This window comes from Protopterus annectens, chromosome 6.part0 (assembly GCF_019279795.1).
Source record: "Protopterus annectens isolate FY-2018-M chromosome 6.part0, PAN1.0, whole genome shotgun sequence".
Lineage (NCBI taxonomy): Eukaryota > Metazoa > Chordata > Ceratodontiformes > Protopteridae > Protopterus > Protopterus annectens.
The window spans coordinates 1,247,459,527-1,247,484,524 of NC_056737.1; the positions used below are offsets into that span (position 1 = coordinate 1,247,459,527).

Consider the following 24,998-nt stretch of genomic DNA (forward strand, 5'->3'; position numbering starts at 1 on the left):
ATACTGATCCCAAGGATATTGCCAATATCCTGGCAGATCGATTCATTGCAAACTTCACCCCCCTCTCACCCTCTAAAGGGCCCATCTCAATACTGAAAAATTGCCAAATTCCGGTAATAATGTCCACACAGGCAAAAAATGCACTCTCCAAAGCTAAGAGTACAGCATCCATGGGCCCAGTTGACATCCCAGGCTGTGTACTACATGAACTACAAAATGAACTGGCAGCTCACCTAAGTGTCATGTTTAATCATAGCCTCAACTCAGGCTTCGTGCCCACTGAGTGGCACACAGCTACAGTTATCCCACACCAGAAGGGAGAATCCACCTTTGATCCAGGGAACTACCAAGGCCATGGAACGTATTATCATGAAACTTATAAACAAAGACATTGGCAACCTTCAAACACTGGACCCCACGCAGTTTGGGTTCATGAAGGGCTGATCTTGTCTCCTGAACCTGAATGACTTCTTCGAATCAGTCTCCAGAGCCGTGGACAAGTGTAAGGTGGTCCACACAGCCTATCTGGAACTCGCCAAGGCCTTCGACACCATCCCCCACTCTGGAATCATAGATAAACTTACTAAGCTGGGCATTAATCCCTATGTCACTCGATGGGTTGCCAACTGGCTTACTGACAGAACCCACAATGTAAAAGTAGCCAACTCCAAATCCAGCTCCAGACAAGTGACAAGTGGAGTACCTCAGGGTTCAGTCCTGGGACCGCTCTTGTTTGGCATCTACTTCTCTAAAGTACAGGCCACCACTAAGGGACTGTGGCTAACAAAGTTCGCAGATGACTGCAAACTGGGAGCCATTATTGAATCCCCAAATGATGTGGATATTCTACAAAAGGGCCTTACAGAAACAGATGCTTGGTGCCAGAGCCATGGGCTCAAGCTCAATGCCAAGAAATGTATAGTTATCCCCTTTGGGAAAAAACATGTACCCATGAATTACAACATAGGCGGCAGTACACGAAACACAGAAAGTATGATAAGAGACTTAGGGACACAGGTGGACAGTGGTCTCACCTTCGATAAGCACATCGCCACAACAGTCAGGAAATCCTTCTATGTGGCACACCTCATCACTAAGGGCTTCTCATCCAGGAAAAAAGGAGGTAATTTTTCCACTGTACTCATCCCTCATTAGACCCATTATAGAGTACAACGCCCCGTTTGGTATGTACCTCTCAAGACATCTGCAACAACTGGAAAGGCCGCGGAAATACCTCACTAAAAATAATCACAGGCCTAAAGCAGATGCCCTATGCTGACCATCTAAAAAAAACTCCACCTATACTCTTGTCGCATGTCGTCTACTCAGAGGCGAACTCTGCTTAACATACAAGGCCATGTCAAACCGAGAGCTGTTGGACATGCTACACTTAAAGAAATTCAAATCCCTCAGAGACACGCGCTCCAGGGATCTAAACCATGTCATCACAATGAACAAAACATGCTGGAGGAATAGGTTCCTGACCCAGAGACTCCCCAGACTCTGGAATAGACTGCCCATACAGGTCAAGCAGAGCACCTCTTTGGCCCTCTTCAAAAGGAACCTTGATGATTGGTTGGGAGATAGGAAATTCACCCGGGGATCACATCAGTCGCTCTGCTAGATAGGGGTCCAGGGAAGTAAATACTGTGGGAAGAAATAGCCAGGGAATTGTTATGGCTAGATTTGTATATGCCCTACGGCAGATAGCCTAGTACCAACCTATGCACCTATGTGAGCAACTCTCACACATCACTCACTGCACCCACAATGGACCACATGCATACACCTACATATGTGGAGGTGCTCACATGTAACTTACCCAAACCTCAAAGGCTTGTCAGGCACAGTCCTCAGATACTCCACATGTACACAAATAAGACAATTCCCAACAAAATATATAAAGCCACATCTCATGATGCCTCAACTACCAAGGCCATAAGGTGAAGACTCCACAACCCAATGTTCTGGTCATGGGGGACTCCACTGTGAAACACACTGATGTCCTTCTTACGAGGCTGAATAAGAGTAAGGTTAAAATTATTGCTTGCTAGGGGTCAGGATTGGCAGATCACACAAGCACTCATGTCATATACCCCTAAGTGCCAGTATGACTCAGTCATAGTCCATGTCAGCGTGAATGACGTGCAATGTACCTGCTTGGACTATATGAAGAGAGATATGACTGATATCTCAGAATTGTGCCACAGGCAGGTATGAGACTAGCATTGAGCACCATTCAGCCGTCTCCAAGGTTGATGCCACAACATCAGCAGAAAATTACTGACTTTAACAATTGGCTTAGCTACTGGTGTCATTCCAAAGGGGTCCAATACTTGCCAGCCTGGGAAGACATGGTTGACAGGCCACATTGCTTTACCAGAGACGGTCTCCATCTGTCACTGCTTGGCTTTCAGATATGGGCCAAAGCATTACACACCCCTGTAGTGCCTTTTCTAGGTATTACCAAACAGATAAACATTCCAACATAACAAAAGCTACTCAGGACAAGCTAAAGGTGTTACTGCTAAATGGTAGGAACCACAACAAGAAACTTTCCTCCCTGGAATCGCTCCTCAACCTGGAGAATGCTGACGTTTGTGCAAAGCCACGGAAAGCACTCTGGCAGTGCATGACTATAATACATTTCATACATTAAGATCATCCACTGAACATGAAAGAGCTAAAGGTGGTGGTGTCTCTATCTGCAGTAAAGGATAAGCACACCTCAAGGATGATCAAACAATATGATGTGCTTGAGCTAAACCATGTCCAACTAACCATGGAAAAAATCTATTACCATGTTCTTGCTAGCTGCAGGTCCCCCAGTATGAACCAGGGAACAATGCATCATACCTGAAGTCACTAGAATCACTCACCATCCAGCCCAGTGCCATACTCATGGGTGATTTTAACTACTATCCATTAATTGGAAGGCATGCACAACCACTCACATGCAGACCCAAAGATTTTTTGACTTTGTAATGTAAATTGAAATACCCTGGAGCATCTAGTCTGCACTCTCACTAGGGGAACAAATATCACTGGATGGTAACTGACTGGCAAGGGACGGGGTACCAAGTGCTGGCTGGAAATTTACATTATCAGTTCTCTGCATTGCCCTTTGGCTTATCTACTGCGCCCAGAGTGTTCACAAAGGTTCTGGCTCCAGTGATAGCCTTTTTCAGGTTAAGAGGAATACAGATTTATCCTTATTTGGACGATTGCCTGATTATTGCACAACACAAAGACTAACTTCTGCATCATCTACAGTATGTGATGGTAGTGTTAAGATGCCTAGGGTATTCTGTGAACTTAAACAAAGTCCAGTCTAGTACCCTCTCAGGACATGTGCTTTCTGGGTGTGAGACTGAATACAGCTTCCCAGATGGCCTTTTGACCCCGGACAAACAAAGAAGCCTTTCTTTATTTCCATCAAATGTCTCTACAGTCCAGGCTGACTGCAAGGACAGTCCTTCAAGCCTTGGGGTTCATGGCATCTTGTATTCTGGTGCTTCCCAATGCCAAACTGCATATGAGGAAGCTTCAATTGTATCTCAAAAATGTATGGACACAACACTGCCAAGATCTAGACACTGTCATTCGATAATACCTTGCATTCAGAAAGAATTTTTGTGGTGGGCTCAGGAATGTCACCTAAACAAGGGACTCTCTGTGACCCGACCAGAGGCGAGTCAGATTCTAACGACAGATGCCTCGGACAAGGCTTGGGGAGCACACCTCAATGGAAAATGGGTGCAAGACACGTGGCCTGTCAGACTTCAACATTTGCATATCAACTTGAAGGAGATGTTAGCAGTCCAATTTGCATTGATGGCTTTCAAGGATTTACTTCACCCAGGACAGGTGTTGATTCAAACAGACAACACTACTGTCATGTGGTACATCAACAAGCAAGGGGGAACCCATTCTTACCCTCTTTGCAGGCAAGCGATGATTTTGTGGGAGACTGCTCTCAGTTTACACCTCAATCTTCAGGCAAGGTTTCTACCAGGAGCACAGAACTCCTTAGCGGATGTGTTGAGCAGACAAATTGTGGATCCTCACGAGTGGAAACTGGATCCTCATGTGTTTCAAAAGTTGACAGTGTTATGGGGACTCCAGACATAGATCTGTTCGCTTCTCCACTAAATTACCAGTTGCCAAAGTTTTGCACAAAAATGTTTCATCCCACAGCTTGGAAGGTGGATGCTCTATCATTCAGTTGGAGCAATCTTCATGTCTATGCCTTTCCACCTCTGCCTCTCATTCCCAAGGTACTCCTGAAGGCCAGAATAGACAAGCCATCCATGATTCTGATAGCCGGATTGGCCTCGACAGCATTGGTACCCACTACTGAGGAGTTTGGTACGGGAGCCTCCATGGCCTCTGCCTTTGATTCCGCATCTTTTGTCTCAGGAGGGCAATCACTTCCTCAATGTCAAGATTCAGTCTCTGCATCTCACAGCCTGGCATATTCTGTTTTAGGCCCTGGAGGGTCTCAGCTTCCACAACAAGTTTTGAATGTTATTTTGGAGGCCAGAAGGCCTAGTACAAGGAAAGTTTACGCTGATAAATGGAGGAGATTTTTTCTTTGGAGCAAAGTGAAGGACTTTGATGTTTCCAAGCCTGATTTAAGTGTTTCTCTTCAATATCTTACTGAGTTATTGGACAAGGGTTTGTCTTTCTCCTCGATAAAGGTTCATGCTGCAGCCATTTCTGCTCAATATGACTGTGACCCTCCTTTATTTTCCCATCCTTTGTTTAAGCAATTTCTTAGAGGGGCAAAGAACATAAGACCCCCACGTAGAGCTCCTACTCCTGCTTGGGATCTCAATTTTGTGTTGGAAAAGCTTACTCTACAACCTTTTGAGCCTGCAGCTACTGCCGAGTTAAAGTATTTATCATGGAAGACTGCTTTTTTGTTGGCCATTACCTCTGCAAGAAGGGTTTCTGAATTACAGGCCCTTATGGCAGTGGAACCTTTCCTGATTTTTCATAAGGATAGGGTATCTTTGCATACTAATCCTTCCTTTATGCCGAAAGTGGTTTCTAGTGTGGCCTTGAACCAAACTATTCATTTGCCTACTTTTTATGCAAACCCGCAAAATAAAGGGGAGAAGATTTTGCATACTTTGGATATTCACAGGCAGTTACGTTATTATTTGAGCAGAACCAAGGGGTTCAGGCAGTCTCAGCAGTTGTTTGTTTCTTTTGCTTTGGGTTCTCAGGGAAAACCTGTTTCAAAACAAACTATTTCTAAATGGATTGGGTTTTGTATTTCTTTCTGTTATTCCCATCATGGTAAGGAGATTCCGGCTGGAATCAGACCTCATTCCACTAGAGCTACTGCCACTTCTACTGCCTTTCTAAGGGGGTAGCTACAAAAGATATTTTGGAAGCAGCCACTTGGAGTTCAGTACATACTTTTTCCAAGCATTACCACCTTCCTCTTTATTCTAAGTCTAGGGCTGGATTTGCCACTGCAATATTACAGGGCATTTTAACAGCCCCTAATGCTTTATGATTTTGCCATCCTCCCTTTACCTCTGCTTTGGGATTCTACCCATATGTAAGGACTGCAGCAATGTGAGATGAAGAACATAGTACAGTTTTGTACCTACCATAAATGTAGATGTTCAAGATCCACATTGCTGCAGTCCAATTCCTCCCTCCTTCCCCTCTGTAGTTTAGCATGGTTATATGGTTTGGGTGATGGTTGTTGTTGGGCATGTTTTTGGGAGGTATCCTGTTTTTGGGCTGTGGCCTTTCTTTTTAGGGCCTTCTGACATCTGGGGCAAGAAAAGACTGAGGATATGACGTCGGTCATGCGCTTTTATACCCTGACGCTCTGATGTCAGATTTGAGTGCCCATGACCGACGTCAGCCTAATACTTTGGTATTCGGGCCGACCGAGGACAGCGGACTACCCATATGTAAGGACTGCAGCAATGTGGATCTTCGAACATCTACATTTATGGTAGGTACAAAACTGTACTTTCGACTGCTGAATCCTGCACTACGGCACTGTATGAGCACATCCACTCGTGCATGAATCGTGCCATCCACAGTAGAACCCAGATGCTCTCCTCCAAAAAAAGGAAGCCAATCTGGTGATCCCTTACCATAAACAAACTTTACAACAAAAGGAAGAAACTGTTGCAGAAAAGAGGAAAATCCCAGGATGCAAAAATTCCCTTAGCAGCCTCAGTAAGAAGCTGAGATCCCTCATAAAATCCTCCAAAGCTAGTTATGAAAATAAAATTGCCAAAGATTCCAAAGACAACCACAAGGCATTCTATAGCTATATCAAGAATCTAAATGGCAATGTTCAGATCTGCTCTGAGCTACAACAGAACGGCATTAAATATACTGATCCCAAGGATATTGCCAATATCCTGGCAGATCGATTCATTGCAAACTTCACCCCCCTCTCACCCTCTAAAGGGCCCATCTCAATACTGAAAAATTGCCAAAGTCCAGTAATAATGTCCACACAGGCAAAAAAATGCACTCTCCAAAACTAAGAGTACAGCATCCATGGGCCCAGTTGACATCCCAGGCTGTGTACTACATGAACTACAAAATGAACTGGCAGCTCACCTAAGTGTCATGTTTAATCATAGCCTCAACTCAGGCTTCGTGCCCACTGAGTGGCGCACAGCTACAGTTATCTCACACCAGAAGGGGGGATCCACCTTTGATCCAGGGAACTACCGATCCATCAGTCTGACGAGCCTGATCTGCAAGGCCATGGAACGTATTATCATGGAATTTATAAACAAAGACATTGGCAACCTTCAAACACTGGACCCCACACAGTTTGGGTTCATGAAGGGCTGATCTTGTCTCTTGAACCTGATTGACTTCTTTGAATCAGTCTCCAGAGCCGTGGACAAGGGTAAGGTGGTCCACACAGCCTATCTGGACCTTGCCAAGGCCTTCGACACCATCCCCCACTCTGGAATCATAGATAAACTTACTAAGCTGGGCATTAATCCCTATGTTACTCGATGGGTTGCCAACTGGCTTACTGACAGAACCCATAGTGTAAAAGTAGCCAACTCCAAATCCAGTTCCAGACAAGTGACAAGTGGATTACCTCAGGGTTCAGTCCTGGGACCGCTCTTGTTTGGCATCTACTTCTCTAAAGTACAGGCCACCACTAAGGGACTCTGGCTAACAAAGTTCGCAGATGACTGCAAACTGGGAGCCATTATTGAATCCCCAAATGATGTGGATATTCTACAAAAGGCCTTACAGAAACAGATGCTTGGTGCCAGAGCCATGGGCTCAAGCTCAATGCCAAGAAATGTATAGTTATCCCTTTTGGGAAAAAAACATGTACCCATGAATTACAACATAGGTGGCAGTACACTAAACACAGAAAGTATGATAAGAGACTTAGGGACACAGGTGGACAGTGGTCTCACCTTCGATAAGCACATCGCCACAACAGTCAGGAAATCCTTCTATGTGGCACACCTCATCACTAAGGGCTTCTCATCCAGAAAAAAGGAGGTAATTTTTCCACTGTACTCATCCCTCATTAGACCCATTATAGAGTACAATGCCCCGTTTGGTATATATCTCTCAAGACATCTGCAACAACTGGAAAGGCAGCAGAAATACATCACTAAAAAAATCACAGGCCTAAAGCAGATGCCCTATGCTGACCGTCTAAAAAAACTCCACCTATACTCTTGTCGCATGTCATCTACTCAGAGGCGAACTCTGCTTAACATACAAGGCCATGTCAAACCGAGAGCTGTTGGGCATGCTACACTTAAAGAAATCCCAATCCCTCAGAGACACGCGCTCCAGGGATCTAAACCATGTCATCAATGAACAAAACATGCTGGAGGAATAGGTTCCTGACCCAGAGACTCCCCAGACTCTGGAATAGACTGCCTATACAGGTCAAGCAGACCGCCTCTTTGGCCCTCTTCAAAAGGAACCTTGGTGATTGGCTGGGAGATAGGAAATTCAACTGGGGATCACATCATTCGCTCTCCTAGATAGGGGTCCAGGGAAGTAAATACTGTGGGAAGAAATAGCCATGGAATTGTTATGGATAGGCTTGTATAGGCCCTAAGGCAGATAGCCTAGTACCAACCTATGCACCTATGGGAGCAACTCTCACACATCACTCACTGCACCCACAATGGACCACACGCATACACCTACATATGTGGACTTGCTCACATGTAACTTACCCAAACCTCAAAGGCTTGTCAGGCACAGTCCTCAGATACTCCACATGTACACAAATAAGACAATTCCCAAAAAAATATATAAAGCCACATCTCATTATGCCTCATCTACCAAGGCCATAAGGTGAAGACTCCACAACCCAATGTTCTGGTCATAGGAGACTCCACTGTGAAACACACTGATGTCCCTCTTACTAGGCTGAATAAGAGTAAGGTTAAAATTATTGCTTGCTAGGGGCCAGGATTGGCAGATCACACAAGCACTCATGTCAAATACCCCTAAGTGCCAGTATGACTCAGTCATAGTCCATGTCAGAGTGAATGACGTGCAATGTACCTGCTTGGACTATATGAAGAGAGATATGACTGATATCTCAGAATTGTGCCACAGGCAGGTATGAGCCTAGCACTGAGCACCATTCAGCCGTCTCCAAGGATGATGCCACAATATCAGCAGAAAATGACTGACTTTAACAATTGGCTTAGCTACTGGTGTCATTCCAAAGGGGTCCAATACTTGCCAGCCTGGGAAGACATGGTTGATAGGCCACATTGCTTTACCAGAGACGGTCTTCATCTGTCACTGCTTGGCTTTCAGATATGGGCAAAAGCATTACACACCCCTGTAGTGCCTTTTTTAGGTATTACCAAACAGATAAACATTCCAACATAACAACAGCTACTCAGGACAAGCTAAAGGTGTTACTGCTAAATGGTAGGAACCACAGCAAGAAACTTTCCTCCCTGGAGTCACTCCTCAACCTGGAGAATGCTGCCGTTTGTGCAAAGTCACGGAAAGCACTCCGGCAGTGCATGACTATAATACATTTCATACATTAAGATCATCCACTGAACATGAAAGAGCTAAAGGTGGTGGTGTCTCTATCTGCAGTAAAGGATAAGCACACCTCAAGGATGATCAAACAATATGATGTGCTTGAGCTAAACCATGTCCAACTAACCATGGAAAAAATCTATTACCATGTTTTTGCTAGCTGCAGGTCCCCCAGTATGAACCAGGGAACCATGCATCATACCTGAAGTTACTAGAATCATTCACCATCCAGCCCAGTGCCATACTCATGGGTGATTCTAACTACTATCCATTAATTGGAAGACATACACAACCACTAACATGCAGACCCAAAGATTTTTTTACTTTGTAATGTAAATTGAAATACCCTGGATCATCTAGTCTGCACTCTCACTAGGGGAACAAATATACTAAATCTGGTATTCCCAAATATTGGAGAGTGCTGCACCCCCCCATGTTACCTCCTCACTAATAAGATCGGTTCAGAAAGTGGTCTCCCTTGAAATAAAGCTAAAAAAACTACAAAACTTTAAGAACTTCACTAAGGTAAATTACCCCCAGTTAAGGGGTAGCATAGCAAGCTTCCAAGCTCCCTCAAATCCAGAAAACACAGGAACCTATGCAGAGGCATATACAACAGCCTTGTATGGCCATATAAACAACTACATAAAAACAGCAGTACCAGACCGAAATAAACCCAAGTCAAACCACAAAGAAGCCACCCTGGTGAACCATTAATATTAATAGGTTTGACAACAAAAGAAAGAAAATCCTGTTGAGAAGTAAGAGGGAACATGCACAAAAGAGAAATAAGTCTGTCATTAGGATAAACAAGTGAATCAGGATTCCAGTCAAGTCTCTGAAAGCAGACTTTGAGGTAGAAATAGCCTGCAAAGCTAAGGATAACCATAAGGCATTTTTCAGTTATGCCCGCAGTCTTAAGGGCAACACCCAACAATATGCGGAATTTGTTGTAGATGGCATCACCTATACTCAGCCAGAAGACATAGCAAATCTGCTGGCCAACAAATTCAACTCAGATTTCACCTGCCCATCACCCCTAGTTCTCCTCCAAAAAATACCCTCCCCAACTTCATCACCAATTATCACTAAAGAACAGGCTGCCTGTTTAACCACAGCCCCTGGACTGGCTTTGTCGTGATAGAGTGGAGGACAGCAACAGTCATCCTTCTGCATAAAGGGGGACCATCTACTAATCCAGGAAATTACAGACCCATAAATTTAATTAGTCTTATATATAAGGCCATGAAAGGAATAGTAATGGACCAAATAAATAATGACATAGGAGACCTCCAAACACTGGACCTGACCTAGTTTGGCTTTGTCAAGGGCAGACCATGCCTGTTGAATCCGTAGAATTTCTTTGAGCAAGTCACTAACGCCATGGATGAGTGTAAAATAGTACATATCACTTATCTTAAACCAGCTAAGGCACCTGACACAATTCCCCATGCAGGTATTATGAATAAACTCACAAAACTGGGCATAAATCCCTGTGCCACCAGATGGCTAGCCAGTTGGCTCTTGGACAGGACATGTGATTAAAGTGGTGAATTCAGATCCAGCAAGAGGCCATTTACTAGTGCTGTGCCACAGGGCTCAGTACTTGGGCTGCTCCTGTTTGGAATATACTTCTCTGAAGTCAAGGCAAATATAGAAGGTGTTTGGATGATGACGTGTGCTGACAACTGTAAGCTGGGGCAATCATTGAATCACCCAGTGATGTACATATCCTCCAGGAGGGTCTAGATGAAACAATTGATTGGTGCCAGAACTATGTCTTGCAACTAAATGCAAAAAAATGCATTATCATACCCTTTGGGAAGTCAAATAACCCTGCAAATTACAACATCAACAGCACTCCCCTTAGAGTGGACTTAGGTGAGAGATCTAGGTACACAGATAGATAGTAGCCTGCACTTTGACTACTATGTGTCCACAGTGGTGAGGAAATCCTTTTATGTGACACAACCTATAAGTAAAGGTATGGCATCCATATCCAAGGAAATTATAATCCAGCTGTACTCAGCCCTCTTTAGAGCAATAACTGAGTACAGTGCACTGTTTGGCATGTACTCGACTAGGCACTTACAGCAGCTGGAGCAACCTCAGAGGTTCCTCACAAAAAAAAAAAAATATATAGGGTATAAATAACTTGACCTGTGTGGATAGACTAAAAGCCCTATCCCTTTACTCTGTCTCCTACCAATTATTAAGGGGTGACCTATTCCTAACCTACAAGACAGCCTTAATGGAGCTGTTATATATCCATAAGTCAAATAGCATGAGGATCACTCGATCTAAACATGCTAGTGTGACAGATATGTGTCTTGGAGATTGCCCCTTCTTTGGAACAGGCTTCCTATTCACATTAAGCAGAGCCCTTCTCTGGCCTTCTTCAAATGCAGTTTGGATCAATGGACGGGGAATCACAAATTCACACCTGGAGTACTGCCTATGTCCATTATGGACGGGGCAATCTGTAAGTTACTCAATGCACAGGCACAAATCCATGCCATCCTCTTGTTCCTAGGGGCCATATATTGGGTAAAATCTGGTTATACTGGCTAGACTTGTAAGGGCCCTTATGCTATTAGCCTAGTAATCTCCTATGAACGTATGAACGTATGACAGTTTCGGGGTGAACAATATTCCCTTAAATACACATCAATAAATGGGACCTTAGTGTCCCCAGCAAAGGAGATAAGGCACAGCTAAGACTGAAACTTAACTGTGCCAAAATCCTGCTTCTGTTACAGCTCTGTTTGTGGCATTTCACTTCCTCTTTTCCATCAGACAGACTCTCTGTAATTTCTACAGTGCATCTAAAATATCTCACTGAAAGTACAGCATTTGTTTAAGGAAAATCAGTGCTCTAAGACTCAAAACCAAGGATGTAAAACTCCATTTTGCCAACCTATCCAGAACCCCTAACGCCTTGTCTGTCAGATGAAAAAACTGTGAATTAGGACTGGGAATCCTCTTTCTGACAGTTGCAGAAACAGTCACTTCTGGCTTAGGTGTCTGAGCCCTGATCACACAGACTAATGAAGACCTGTTGATCCTGTTTGGTTTCCTCGGACAGGAAGCCACAGTGCCCAAGTCATTTTATGCTATATTGACGACATCTCTAGCACATCGGCAAGAAGAGGAACTACCCGGGAAGGATGTATGGTGTGCTGTACAATTGTTTGGAGAGGAAAGTGCTTTTTTGTGTAATTTGCCCTTTTTTCTCATCATCTGCAAAATCTTGCTAAAGTTCAGGCTGTCTGTATGTGAGGGTGGGGTAACAGACACCCTCTTCATTTTTATTTATTTATTTATTTTGAAAAGGTAGTGTCATGAGTCATCTTGCACCTAATTCTTAGCCACCGCTGGAAATTCTTCCGTATCAGAAGATAAAAAAAATGTTGGCAGGGGGCCAAAACACTGAGACCTGTATGTCCATGACCCACCTTTGAATCATACATAGACAAAACTTCTTGAAAATCATGCTCTGTGTAAAAACAATGACTATGTCGGCCCCACCGCATCAGTTCAGCCAGTGCTGGAATAGCCAGATTTGGTCACCCCAAAACAAGCTGGGTCTGGGTAGCTCGCACTAGTCCAGCCAACACTGACCTGTCCAATGTTGAGTATGCAATTGCCAGCCTACCTTGTTGCTGAGTGAAGAATGGAGGAGCTCAAGTCAGCCCTGAAGTAGCCCATGAAAGAACCATCACTGGGGCTGACACACAAAATTGCACAGTCTAGATCAGCATAAGACTCCCTTGTGGCAATGTGGAAGCAGACAGACCTGGCGGGAAAGAGCTCATTTTCAGGGATACTTTGTTGACCCACCCAGTTCTGGAGAATCAAATGTTGGAAACCAGAATTGAACAAAGCAAGCTGTCAGCATATGAATTTGTGCTCTGCCCCCTCAAGTACAGAGCCTAAAGATTTATATAGGGCAAAAGGTCCTGAAGATATTTAAAAAGTTATAGCAAATCCACCTTCATAATTGTCACTAGCCTGAGTGAGAGAAGGGATTAATGCCTTAACTGGAGTTACACAACTGCCTTGACCAGTTCAGCATCAAGTGGAAGAGCAGGAAACTGCCCAACTGGAGTGAGATAGAAATGGAGTGTAAAACCTGTTGAGCCAGGGTATGAATGAAAACCATTGGTCGTGCATATCCTGAAATGAAACTCACCATAAAAACTGAAGAGTCAGTGGTAGCATGAGAGAGCTTCTCCGTGACAGTAACATGAACATCTATTGCTGCAGAAGAAGGCATGTCTTTAAGCATATCCAGTTTAGCATGCTTAGTTTTAATGGCTAACTTCTTGATAGACCGCCAATTTAATAAGACCATATTTTAGGATGAATTGACATAGAATCTCATCTTTATGTGAGATCTAGAAGGAGAAGAAGAAGCATGTGACCCTTTCCTGTTTTCTGGAAAAGCAGTAGAGCCCAAGGTCAGGGACTGAAGACCTTACTGAAGCAACTGGAGTTCCCCAAGGCTCCATATTAGGTCCCCTCCTCTTTAACATATTCATAAATGATTTCCGCAACTCTATCCCTTTCTCAAACATTATCTAATATGCAGATGACTCAACTATTATCTGCTCTGCCTCATCTATCCCTACACTCCTCAAACTTACTCAAGATGCGTTTTCAACCACTGAGCAATGGATGAAAAGAAACCACCTAGCACTCAATGCCTCTAAAACCAAATTAATGGTATTCACCCCCTCTAAAGTCACCTATTTCGATAGTAACACATTCTCTATTACTAGTCAAAATAACACACCTCTGGAACTGGTGTCAGAGACCAAATTACTTGGTGTCCAAATTGATAACCAGCTCAAATTCAACTCCCATTTACAACTAAATATAAAAAAAACCCCATCAAAAACTAGGTATGCTCTTTCGGCATAATCACTACCTTACACCTGCTACTAAAATCACTCTTTCTAGTTCCTTTCTTATCCCCTCCCTTCTCTATGGAGCTCCACTTCTAACTAATCTACAGTCCTCTCTGAAAACACAACTCTCCTCCTGCTACAACAAAATCGCCAAGTTCGCTACCAGCCACAAGTCCTCCACCCACCACTGTTCCTCTCTCCAACAACTAAATTGGCTAGAACTACCCAAGCATCTCACCTATACCCAACTAACTCTTGCACACAAGCTCATTTTCAACCCCTCCCTCTGTCCCTCTCTGTCTTCTGCCTTTAAAATGCACCTACCCAATAGAGTATTAAGGTCTAACAACCAAAATCTATTAGAAGTCCACAAACCAACTCGTCCCCCAGGCAAAAATCTTCTATAGCATAGTCTAGCACACCTCTGGAACTCCCTACCTCCATCAATTCGTATCACCTCTAACCATTTTATTTTCAAAAAATCTCTTCACTTATATCTAGTATTGCAGTGGGAATGCTCTTGCTTCCACCCCACATAACTAACACTGGTAATTCCATCTTCCTTTCCTTCCCCCATTTACACCTGCAATCTTCTCTTATAATTTCTCCTATCTCATACACTCTTATTGTTATTACTGTATCCACAAGAATAGACTACGCTGCACCTCTTAAGTGTATGATTCCTGATATGTAATTTGACTTCTCATTATTTACTTTGCAACATTCCTTTTTTGTCTGTAACCTGTAAGCTTCATCACTAATTTGTATTAGTTGTAAAAGTTTAATCTCTAGTTTGTATTAACTGTAATGTTTCCTCTACTATTTTGTAATTGTTTGTTTGAATATTTTACACTTGTATAATTATCATGTATAACCTATTGTAACTTTGCTTGTTTGGAGCTTTTCTCCCCAGGACTCCATTGAAAACGGGTTCATTTTGGCCCAATGGACTATCCTGGTAAACCAACTGCAAATAAATAAAATAAATTAAATCTCTTTAATCTGAGGTTCTAACTAAGAGGTACACAGCAAACCTTGCTCTGTGACATAGATGGATGGAGCACTGACTACAGCCTGGGTGACCAGGAAGGGCTTGATTAGCTGCCCCAGTACTAAAGGAGTGAAGGGGCATTACCTACTTGCCCATTCCAGGGGAGGAATAGGTTGCAGGTGCTCACTGAGCACACAGTGTGATGTGACTTATCCAGTGAACACTCCGGAAACCACAACCTACACTGTAGGACAGGAGGGAGGGGCTCCTCTCTGGCAGCACCCCTATCAGAACTGAAGGACGATGAGTCTGATCAGTGCATCGCACTCCCCATTCCCTGGTGAAACTGAGCTGGCTCAGGGCATGTAGAGCTTAGAAAAGAGAGACCCCCTAATAACTGTCTAAATGATGATGTTTGCCCCAGTTACGAAGAATGATGGGAAAATTGTCTGATGGGGGCTGATGATCTGCAGGTAATGGAAGCAAACAAACCCTCAAAGGCACAAAGCTACTTTCTGTGCCTTGTAAGAGTAGCTTTATATAATTATTCTTGACATCACAAAGTTCTCACTTCTATTCAGCACTTAATTATTGCATTACTTAAGCAGTCATCTGCTTGTTGTAGTCACCCTTTTTAGATGTATGAGGCGTGATGATGATGAGGGCTAAATCTCAAACCAGCCAACAACAAGAAAGTGAAAATCCACTACTGGTCCCGGTGGGAAGCCTCCTCAAGAAGATGAAGGGTCTGAAGCACTTTCTGTATGCAGAAAGTAACAGTTTCGTAAAGGGCATATTACTAATGAAAATAAATAGTGCAGGGAGTCACTAATGGATTGATTAGACATTGCAAAATGGAAGTTCAGCCTGTTAGAGACCTCCCATGGGAGATAAGGTTAGATAAGCAATTGAAATTCAGTACAGCATGCTTTGATAATTAGTTTCCAGAAAGGACATATGATGGACTGGACATCACAATGATAGTGTTTTAACAAACCGCGGAAGTGTTCAGGATGTTTTCTTGCAGGACAATTCTCTTCTGGTTACTTGCGACTTGGATCTATTTACAGGGTAGTGGTTATGACCTGAAGAAAAGTGATATTTCATCTAACTGTATGATATAGTTTTAATACGGATAAATGCCCAAGATCTCTTTCCCATTTTGCATTCCCAGTATCCCTTTCTTTCACTCCCCGCTTTTTTGCATTCCCCCTTATTTATTTATTAATTTATTTAGTTAGTGAGTTAGTGCATGTTATAAATTAGATTGTTTGAAATCTTACACAAATCGGCATAAAGGAAAGAAAGACAGCTTGAAATACAAATCATAACTGAATAAACAAGTTCTTCCCAAGAGTGGTATGCAGACATTGCCAGGAAGAAAATTTAGGAAGGTCCAGAGTCTTACAAAGCTTGGTTACATATATTAACTGTACAATAAAGAAAACTTCCAAAATTATGAGATTTTAAGAATGTGGCACAGAGTCAGGAAAGAAGCAGTCAACCTTCTTAATTCATTAACACCTTTGTGGTGTGGAATGCCACACCACTAACAGTGTGCAAAGACCTTAAAATGAAGTGGGTTTACTTGCAACTCATCATGTTCCTGCTGAAATCCTGTTCCTGTTGTCCCAGTGTACATGTTACATTCTATAACATTTTCTGAAAAATAAACTTAAAAGCATAAAATAGACAGAATGCAAATATTATGTGAACAATACAAGCTATTAAAACTGCATGAATAGCATGCTATCAATAAGTATTCTTTACTGTGACAATAGCAGGTACATTCATAGTCTTTTCCATAAATATTGTAATATGTTGTAATGCACACAACCCCAAATTATATTTTTTTGTAAACTTTCACAAACAAAATTTCATATCATAAAAACTGTACAGTCTAGACATATATTAGAACACTTTTGTTAACCAGACATAAGCTTTCACATGACAACAAGAAATTCCTCTATTAAGTGCAGACATATAAAAATATTCTTACTTGTATAATTAGCAACACAAGTAATACTGGATATTTCTGAAGATGTACAACTTAAAGTGTATATAACAAAGATAGTTTTCTTCAACAATATCTAAGGTTTGACTAGTAACCAAAAATTCACCAACTCACACTAATACACAATGTCCAATCCAGTATCAATGAATACTCTCCTCCGTATAAAACCATACATCACCAGGATATTCTTCAAAAAATTCAGATAGTGGCAATAATCCAAAGAACGAAAGGTGACGAAAATAATTTATTGATATAAACCACACACAATTCGGACAAACAGATTAAGCGCTTTCATCTCCTGCACGGAGACTTCCTCAGAATCTTACAGCCCAGGCCAAAAGCTTCTTCTCCAAAGTTACCAATCAGACCAATTCTGCCAAAACCAATCAGACATTAACAACTTCACAAGAAAACTTGGACGATAAAAAGTTCCAGTCAGTAATTTTAAGGTACAATTGTATGGTAAACACACCGCTAAGCGCTAATACTCAACCCAAAACAAGAATTCTAATCTAGGAGATACTTCTCTAACCACCCGCCTCCCGATTTGAGCAGTTCCTAGCTAAGGTTTCACTTAATGTCATGTAGCAGTTTGTAAGTCACTCAGTTTTTGAAGTATTAAGTTCTTCTTTCTGCTTTTCCCGGTTAGGGGTCGCCACAGCGGAACTCCGATCTGCTAATGATTGGCAGTAGATTTTTACGGTGCCGAGGTGCCAGCTCGATGCCCAAGCTTTAACGAAGGCATGCCCATTTCACGCATGTCTTTCCATCGCCAGTCGACCAGGGGGAGGACATGCAGACCCCACACAGAAGGTGCTCCAGCCGAGAATCAAATGGGAGAACCTCTTGCTGTGAGGCGACAATGCTACCGCTGCACCACCACGGCTATTTTTGAAGTATTAAGTACTTATCCAAATACTGCTTATTTTCATAATTGCTGGCTAACAGCTAGCAATAGTTGCAGTATCGTGTGATATAAACCAGCATTAACAGTGACTTATCCTGTCTCCTACATTGGTGTTTTACACAATACACCTCAGTAACATGTAGGTCTCTCAGTTATGAAAATATGAACATACATTTGAAAATATGAATAATAAATGGGAAATAAAGATTAATTTTTCTACTGCAGGACATCCTAGACTAACAGTCTTAGTGTCATTTTGTTAATAACTCCTTGCCTTTTCTAATTCTGCCTATTATTACCTGGTAATCCACTTAGTTAAAGAAGCCAGAACAAAAAAATTTCTGGAGACCATAAGGCGATACGGGTGTGAACTGTTAAGTACACAGAAATGCATTATAGGATTGAGTGAGTTAATAGTATTACTTAAGTAAGCTAATTGCCTCATAGGTGTATTAATAAATCCTATAACTGGCAGAACTGCAACAGTGCAGCACATTTAGCAAAATACAATATCATCCCAAGACTGTCTTTTGAGCAATGCCAATAAAACCTCTAGGAGTTTGAAAACATTGCTCTGATTCAGTCAGCATGTAGAAATGCCAGTGTTTCATCACCCAAGTGATTAAGTCCTGATGACCCCATAAGCTGCACAGAGACCTTAAAATTTAGTGGCTTTACCTGCAACTCGTCACATTTCTGCTCAAATCCGGTTCCTGTTCTTGTTGTCCCAGTACTTGAATGACAGTTGATGCAATATACCCCAGAATCCTTTGAAAAAAGCAATAAATAAAACTATTGTGAGTGTTTGGGATTTTGAGTTTTCAGTATCTTGAGTTTTCAGTGTTCTGAACTTTCAGGATTTTGGGCTTTCAGGATTCTGTAGCGCTCCTAGATTTATTGGTATATGTATATATATTTATATATATATTATTGGTATATGTATATATATATATATATATATATATATATATATATATATATATATATATATATATATATTTATATATATATTATTGGTATATGTATATATATATATATATATATATATATTGCCGTTCATTGTAAACATCTGTTTTAGTCAAATTTTTCTTTACTTTTTAATGTACAAAGAAACTAGTGATGGGGTATTATAGAACAAAGAAAGATAACCTTCCACATGATTTGCAGTTTGCTGATTTACCAGACACAGTTTCATACATTCACAACATTAATTATGTTTTGTCTGCGTCCAGAGACTGGAGTGATGGCAGAGACTGACCTGATTGCTCACCATTGCTGTGGAGCATAGAAGTTCATATTCTGTCTTTCACATCCTTTTGTAATATTCCTTTATTTTGGACAGAGACATTAAAAATCTGAAGTACATTTTTTCCCCTCCTGAAATGTGCATGTACATTCAAAGACTTTGGGATTCTCATATCTGATATTAAGGGGATGGAGTAATCACTGTTGTAGAATTTTGAGCCAGATGTTAGTTTCTTGAAGGTCCAGTGCCCTGTTGGAAAAACTGGCAAGACAGAAATTGAGTCAGTCATCTGCTGTTATAGCCAGTGCTTCACACAGCTGAACTTTGTCACTTGGGAATTTTCTAGAATTAAATAATTAGTAAACCCTCCTCTCCCTCTAATCTCTCTCATTTTCCTCTATTCTACTTTCCATTTCAAAGCAATCAAAGCTAAAAACATAGAACTACAAACTGAAGAACTGAAAACTGACTCACCTGCTGGTCCTGACAATCTTGTCCCATGGTTCTTATTCCAGTGTAACCACTTCATAGTCTCGACACCCCCTTTACATTAACAATGTCTGCCTAACCCAAAACATCATGCCTGATATCTGGAAAATGGCCATTGTTAACCCCCCCCCCCATAAATTAACCCATCCCATGCTACTGACTTCTGTCCCATCTCTTTTCTTCCCATACTTGATAAAATCCTTGAAGAATTTGTTTATAATCAACTCACTCATCACCTCTTTCAATATCATCTACTGTCCTCAAAACAGCATGCTTTGTGGCTGGTAGGATCACATCTACTGCACTCAGGACACTTTCTGATAACTCCCTCCTGGCTATGGGCAAAGGCTTTCACATTAGCACCATATTTATTGTCCTAACTTGAGCTGTTGATCTGGTTGACCATAGCATTCTTTTAGATCACCTAACTGAAATTAGAATTAGCCTAGACACAGCCACCTGGTTTAAAAATTATCTTGCTAATTGGTGCATCTCTGTGCAGTTTCAAAATACCCTCTCTGCTTCCACCATTGTCCTTAAACTAATCCATCTAGGCCCAATTCTGGTTTCATTTCTTTTTTTCCATTTTCATTAATAAGTTGCCACTTGACTTCCCTCACCTCTCTGTTACTTTACGCTGATGACATAGTCTTATTTCACTCAAGACTGATCTCTTCTGCCATACAGAAGCAGTTCAAGCCAACTCCCTGTCTCTTATCAAGTGGCTTAATAACCAAAAGCCAATTCTGAATATTTCCAGAACTAACACAATGCTGTTTAATACCTCCCCTAAATGGCAGAATACCTCTCAATCACTTCTTATGCATAACCATCTTGACAGCTCCATTGATCAAGTCCTATCCTTCAAATGCCTTGGTTTGTTGCTTGATGCTGCATTGAACTTTCACCTTCACCTAGAACAAATATGGAGGAAAATAAATTCTCTCCAATTTTAGCACTATAAAATTTTTTCTGTTCTGTGTAGATCAACCAGGAATGTCGCAAAAGTATTTTACTAGCGCAGCTTGAATATGGATGTCCACTTGTTCTGCAGCAGCATCCAAGAAAACTCTATTATATATCCGCCATTTTATTACCCTTTCCTTTAGAAGTAAGCATTATTGTATCATGTTTATTTAAGCCAGTTGGCTACCTGCCTAACAACATGCCAACCTGCTTCTTGGATTCCATCTCTGCAAGCTCCTCAAAAGAACACTCCTATCCATCCCTTGCCTCCTCTAGTTGCAATCTAAGAAGTCTTAACCTCTGTGGTCCATTTTTTCAGTTTCCAAAAATAAGAATTTATTGTACTATCCATGTTGTCTCCATCCTAGGCCACACGCTCTGGGAATCACTCCCTATTAATCTTAAAGCACCCACCTCATACCCCTCACTACCATGCACAACTTAAAGATCATCTCAAGTCTGAATCAGTTTGCAGTTGCTTTCCCTCTAGACACATCACCTCATTCCCCACTCTCCCTTTCCCCAGTGGGTCACCTTCATCATCATCATCATCATCATATTTACATTACACTTGTTGTTGTGTCTTTTGGCTTTTCCCAGTTAAGGGTCACCACAGTGGAACTCCGGTCCGCTAATGATTGGCAGTAGATTTTTTACATGCCGAGTTGCCAGCCCTGACGCACAACCTTCAACGAAGGTACGTGACATCTCTTTCACATTATATATTGTATATAGTTAATTTCTGTGTGCCTTTACTTTTGCTATATTTTACACTTTGTACTCTGTCCTTTCATTATTTCATACTCTCGTTCTTTCCTCCTTTCTCTAACCTTCATATTGTCCCTTATGTTGTGCACTTTATTACTGTTACTGTTACAAATTCATTACTATCTTCACACAACATGTTGTATGTATTCATAATACTTTTTGTGAACTTGCTAGTCTACTGTCATTTCTGTTTGTATGGACTCAGACTGAAGTAGCTCCATTTGTATGAGTGCTCTACCCTTTACCAATTTGAATAAATAAATAAAAATAAAGGTACATGATACACCAATTGAATTATAACTGCTAATTGATGTTTTATTTCTGTTTTTCTGTTACGAGGGAAAATAGTCTTCTGAAATAAAACCTGATCAGTCCTGAAAACCTGGGAAAGTAGAGAGGTAGAGTTAGCTAACAAGGAAAACTGTTCATACAGAAACATGAAGAAAACACTGTCAGAAAATACATTGCAGTATGCTTATTTCACACTGTGGGTTACTTGTTTTTAGAGCGCCTTACAGATGTGTTCTAAAGGTCATTTTGCTTCTTTAACTGCATTAATTAGTTTGCTGTAAAAGTTTAACTAATAATGGGAATGTTTTATAAAATTAAATTGTACTATTTTTTTTTTTACTTAGAGTACCTTAAAGATCATTTAGACAAATATATGTCAAAGTTTCCCCAAGTTCATGTCCTTCACCTTAAAGAGAGGCACGGATTAATACGGGCTCGCCTTGCTGGAGCAGATATAGCCACAGGTACGTAGTGCAGCTTTCTTCGAAAATACTTTTAAATTTCAGTCAGTCAAAGGTTTTTCTGTTTTGAAGTGGAGGAACCTATGGGCCTGCACTACAGGATGTTTTAAGGTATTACCCAGTGAAGATACTAGCTTGCAGTTTTTCTAGAATGGCTTGTCTGTTTGACCTTTTTAGCAGTTGATTTACATTTTAAAGGTGGGGGTAACAGTGGCTGTGGAGCTTTGTACTAGGCATATAGACATCAGAGTTGTAGTTTATTTGATGCCCAGGTAAGTGGTCATAGACCCTTTTTAGTCATGACACAGGCAGAATGTACAAATAACACCACAACTTATTTAATCAGGAAATGGTGTACAATATATCACACATACAAAACATATACACTGTATACAGTATGCAGCAGAATTAGTGAAGGTGCACCCAAATCATTGATCATTACCTATGACTTGTGTGTATTTAAAGAACTAATGAAGATAAGGTATAGACGTGTTGGTTACAAAAGCAGAACATTTAGAAATGTGTTGCTTTAATTTGGGAAAGTGTACGCTACGGATTGCACTGATTACTATTATGTTTGTATTCGTGTCTCAGATGTGCTGCCATTTTGGTTTTAACTTGCTAAGATTTCTTCTTATTCAGAATATGATACGCAAGTATTTCCAGATGTTTGAGCAGTCTTATGGAAAGACTTCTTCTCAACTGTCAACTTGAAGAAAGTTCTGAAAACTGCTAATTCACCTTTGTTTTAAGATCCTAGGAGACACTGAGAGAGAACTACAGATGATTAGCTGGTGGAGGGAGTTGATAGGCACTGTTCCAGATGTATTAATTTGAAGCTAATATTATACAAAAAAATGCCCTTTCTGTGGTGGGCAGCCATCCAGTTTCCTTTGGAGAGAGCCAGTGATGTTCAGTAGACTTGGACAGTGAAATTAACCTGCATTTAAGCTAAGGGCTGTCTGACACATTTATGAATTGTGTGAAGAGTTTAAAGCACTTAGTGGTAGGATATATGTCAGAATTAAAGTCAGAGCTCATTTTCTACTAATATCTTAGGCTCTGGGCTATGTTAGTGTTCTTGCAGTGAGTGTCTGTTTTTTAATATCAGTTTCTTTTTTGTTAGGCACAATATCTTTTGTGCATTTCTCTTGACTGCAAATCAGTTGATGACATCCTTTCAAGGATTTACTATAAAGGTGCAACTAATTTCTGTCAACTCTTTTAAGTGTAACAAGGCTGTGTGCTGCTTAAGTGTATTGGAGATGTTGAGTCCTACTCCCATAAATAGGAATATTTTGGTGGTTGCTCTGGTAAGCACCCAATCATCAATCTGAAAACATCAAGCATCAATCTGAAAACACCAAAGCATCAATCTGAAAACACCAAAGCAGCAATCTGAAAACACCAAGCATCAATCTGAAAACACCCAAGCATCAATCTGAAAACATCCAAGCATCAATCTGAAAACACCCAAGCATCAATCTGAAAACACCAAAGCATCAATCTAAAAACACCAAAGCATCAATCTGAAAACACCCAATCATCAATCTGAAAACACCAAGCATCAATCTGAAAACACCAAAGCATCAATCTGAAAACACCAAAGCAGCAATCTGAAAACACCCAAGCATCAATCTGAAAACACCAAGCATCAATCTGAAAACACCAAGCATCAATCTGAAAACACCAACGCATCAATCTGAAAACACCCAAGCATCAATCTGAAAACACCCAAGCATCAATCTGAAAACACCAAAGCATCAATCTGAAAACACCCAAGCATCAATCTGAAAACACCAAGCATCAATCTGAAAACACCAAGCATCAATCTGAAAACACCAAGCATCAATCTGAAAACACCAAAGCATCTGAAAACACCAAAGCATCAATCTGAAAACACCAAAGCCCCGCATTGCAGCTCTTTGTTCAATTAGAATGGTCAGACTGAGCAATAGAGCACTGGGGCAAAAAGTTAATATAGTACTGCCTTCAGTTAAAATTCAAATCTACACCAAGGAAAAGCAGGGTGTGTATACATCATTTGAGGGTTTTGGAGAGCGGAGGTTAGATAGCAATAGGTCTATAGCTAGATATTTCAAGAGAGTTTTCACTCTTGTGTAATAGTAAAATATAGGTTTGTTTCCAGATAGTGAGACAATTTGATAGTTCAAGGGAGTTTCCACCATTATGTGATGGTAAAATATAGGTTTGTTTCTAGACAGTAGGAACATTTGACACACTGCTGGACCTGTTATGAGAATGGAAATCAGACAGGCCAGTGCTTCAGCTGTCAGCAGTAAGTATTCAGAGAGGAGGCTATCGGTGACTAGGCCTGTTTGCTTCAGTTTGGATAGGAGCTTCCTGATTGTATCAGTGGGTACTGTTTTTTCAGATTGAAAATGGAAGGGGAACTATTGCTATAGGAAAGAGAAGTAGGATCTGGATATACAGAGTAATTAGTTAGTGATTTGGCAGCATTAAATAAAGTGTTGGTTGAAACTGCTGGCTGTGGAAGTGTCAGATTTATCTGGTAGGGGGCTTGGGTCAGAAGAATTGCCAGGTTTGATGAGACTGTTAATAGTGGACCAGAATTTATGTTGTCTCTGCTGTAGGTTATGATAGTATTTTCTTTAATCTGAGTTTATTAGGGATTTTGACAGATTTCATAGGTACCAGTAGTTTTGAAAACGTGTTGTATTGTTACTGTGCCATGTATTCAATCTTTTTTCTTTCTTTTGCATTCTTTGCCTAGTTGATAAACGTAGGTTGATTTTGACCTGCTTTTCTTGTGTGTGTGGTTATTTGGGATAGATAAAAAGTTATGGTTGAAATAGAAAAACGGAGTGAGTCGGGGTGCGGTGGGGTGGAAATGATGGCAAATGCTATTATATATTTTCCAGTGGA

The 24,998-nt window shown here is 41.2% G+C and overlaps 1 protein-coding gene across 1 annotated transcript in view; it reads left to right on the forward strand.

Moving 5' to 3' along the window:
• The window catches only part of GALNT5 (polypeptide N-acetylgalactosaminyltransferase 5), a 512,523-nt gene that overhangs the window by 232,066 nt on the left and 255,459 nt on the right, over nucleotides 1–24,998 (forward strand). Inside the window, exon 3 of the mRNA XM_044074838.1 lies at nucleotides 21,975–22,094. Coding sequence (XP_043930773.1) covers nucleotides 21,975–22,094 — 120 coding nt within the window. The remainder of the gene's footprint in view (nucleotides 1–21,974; nucleotides 22,095–24,998) is intronic.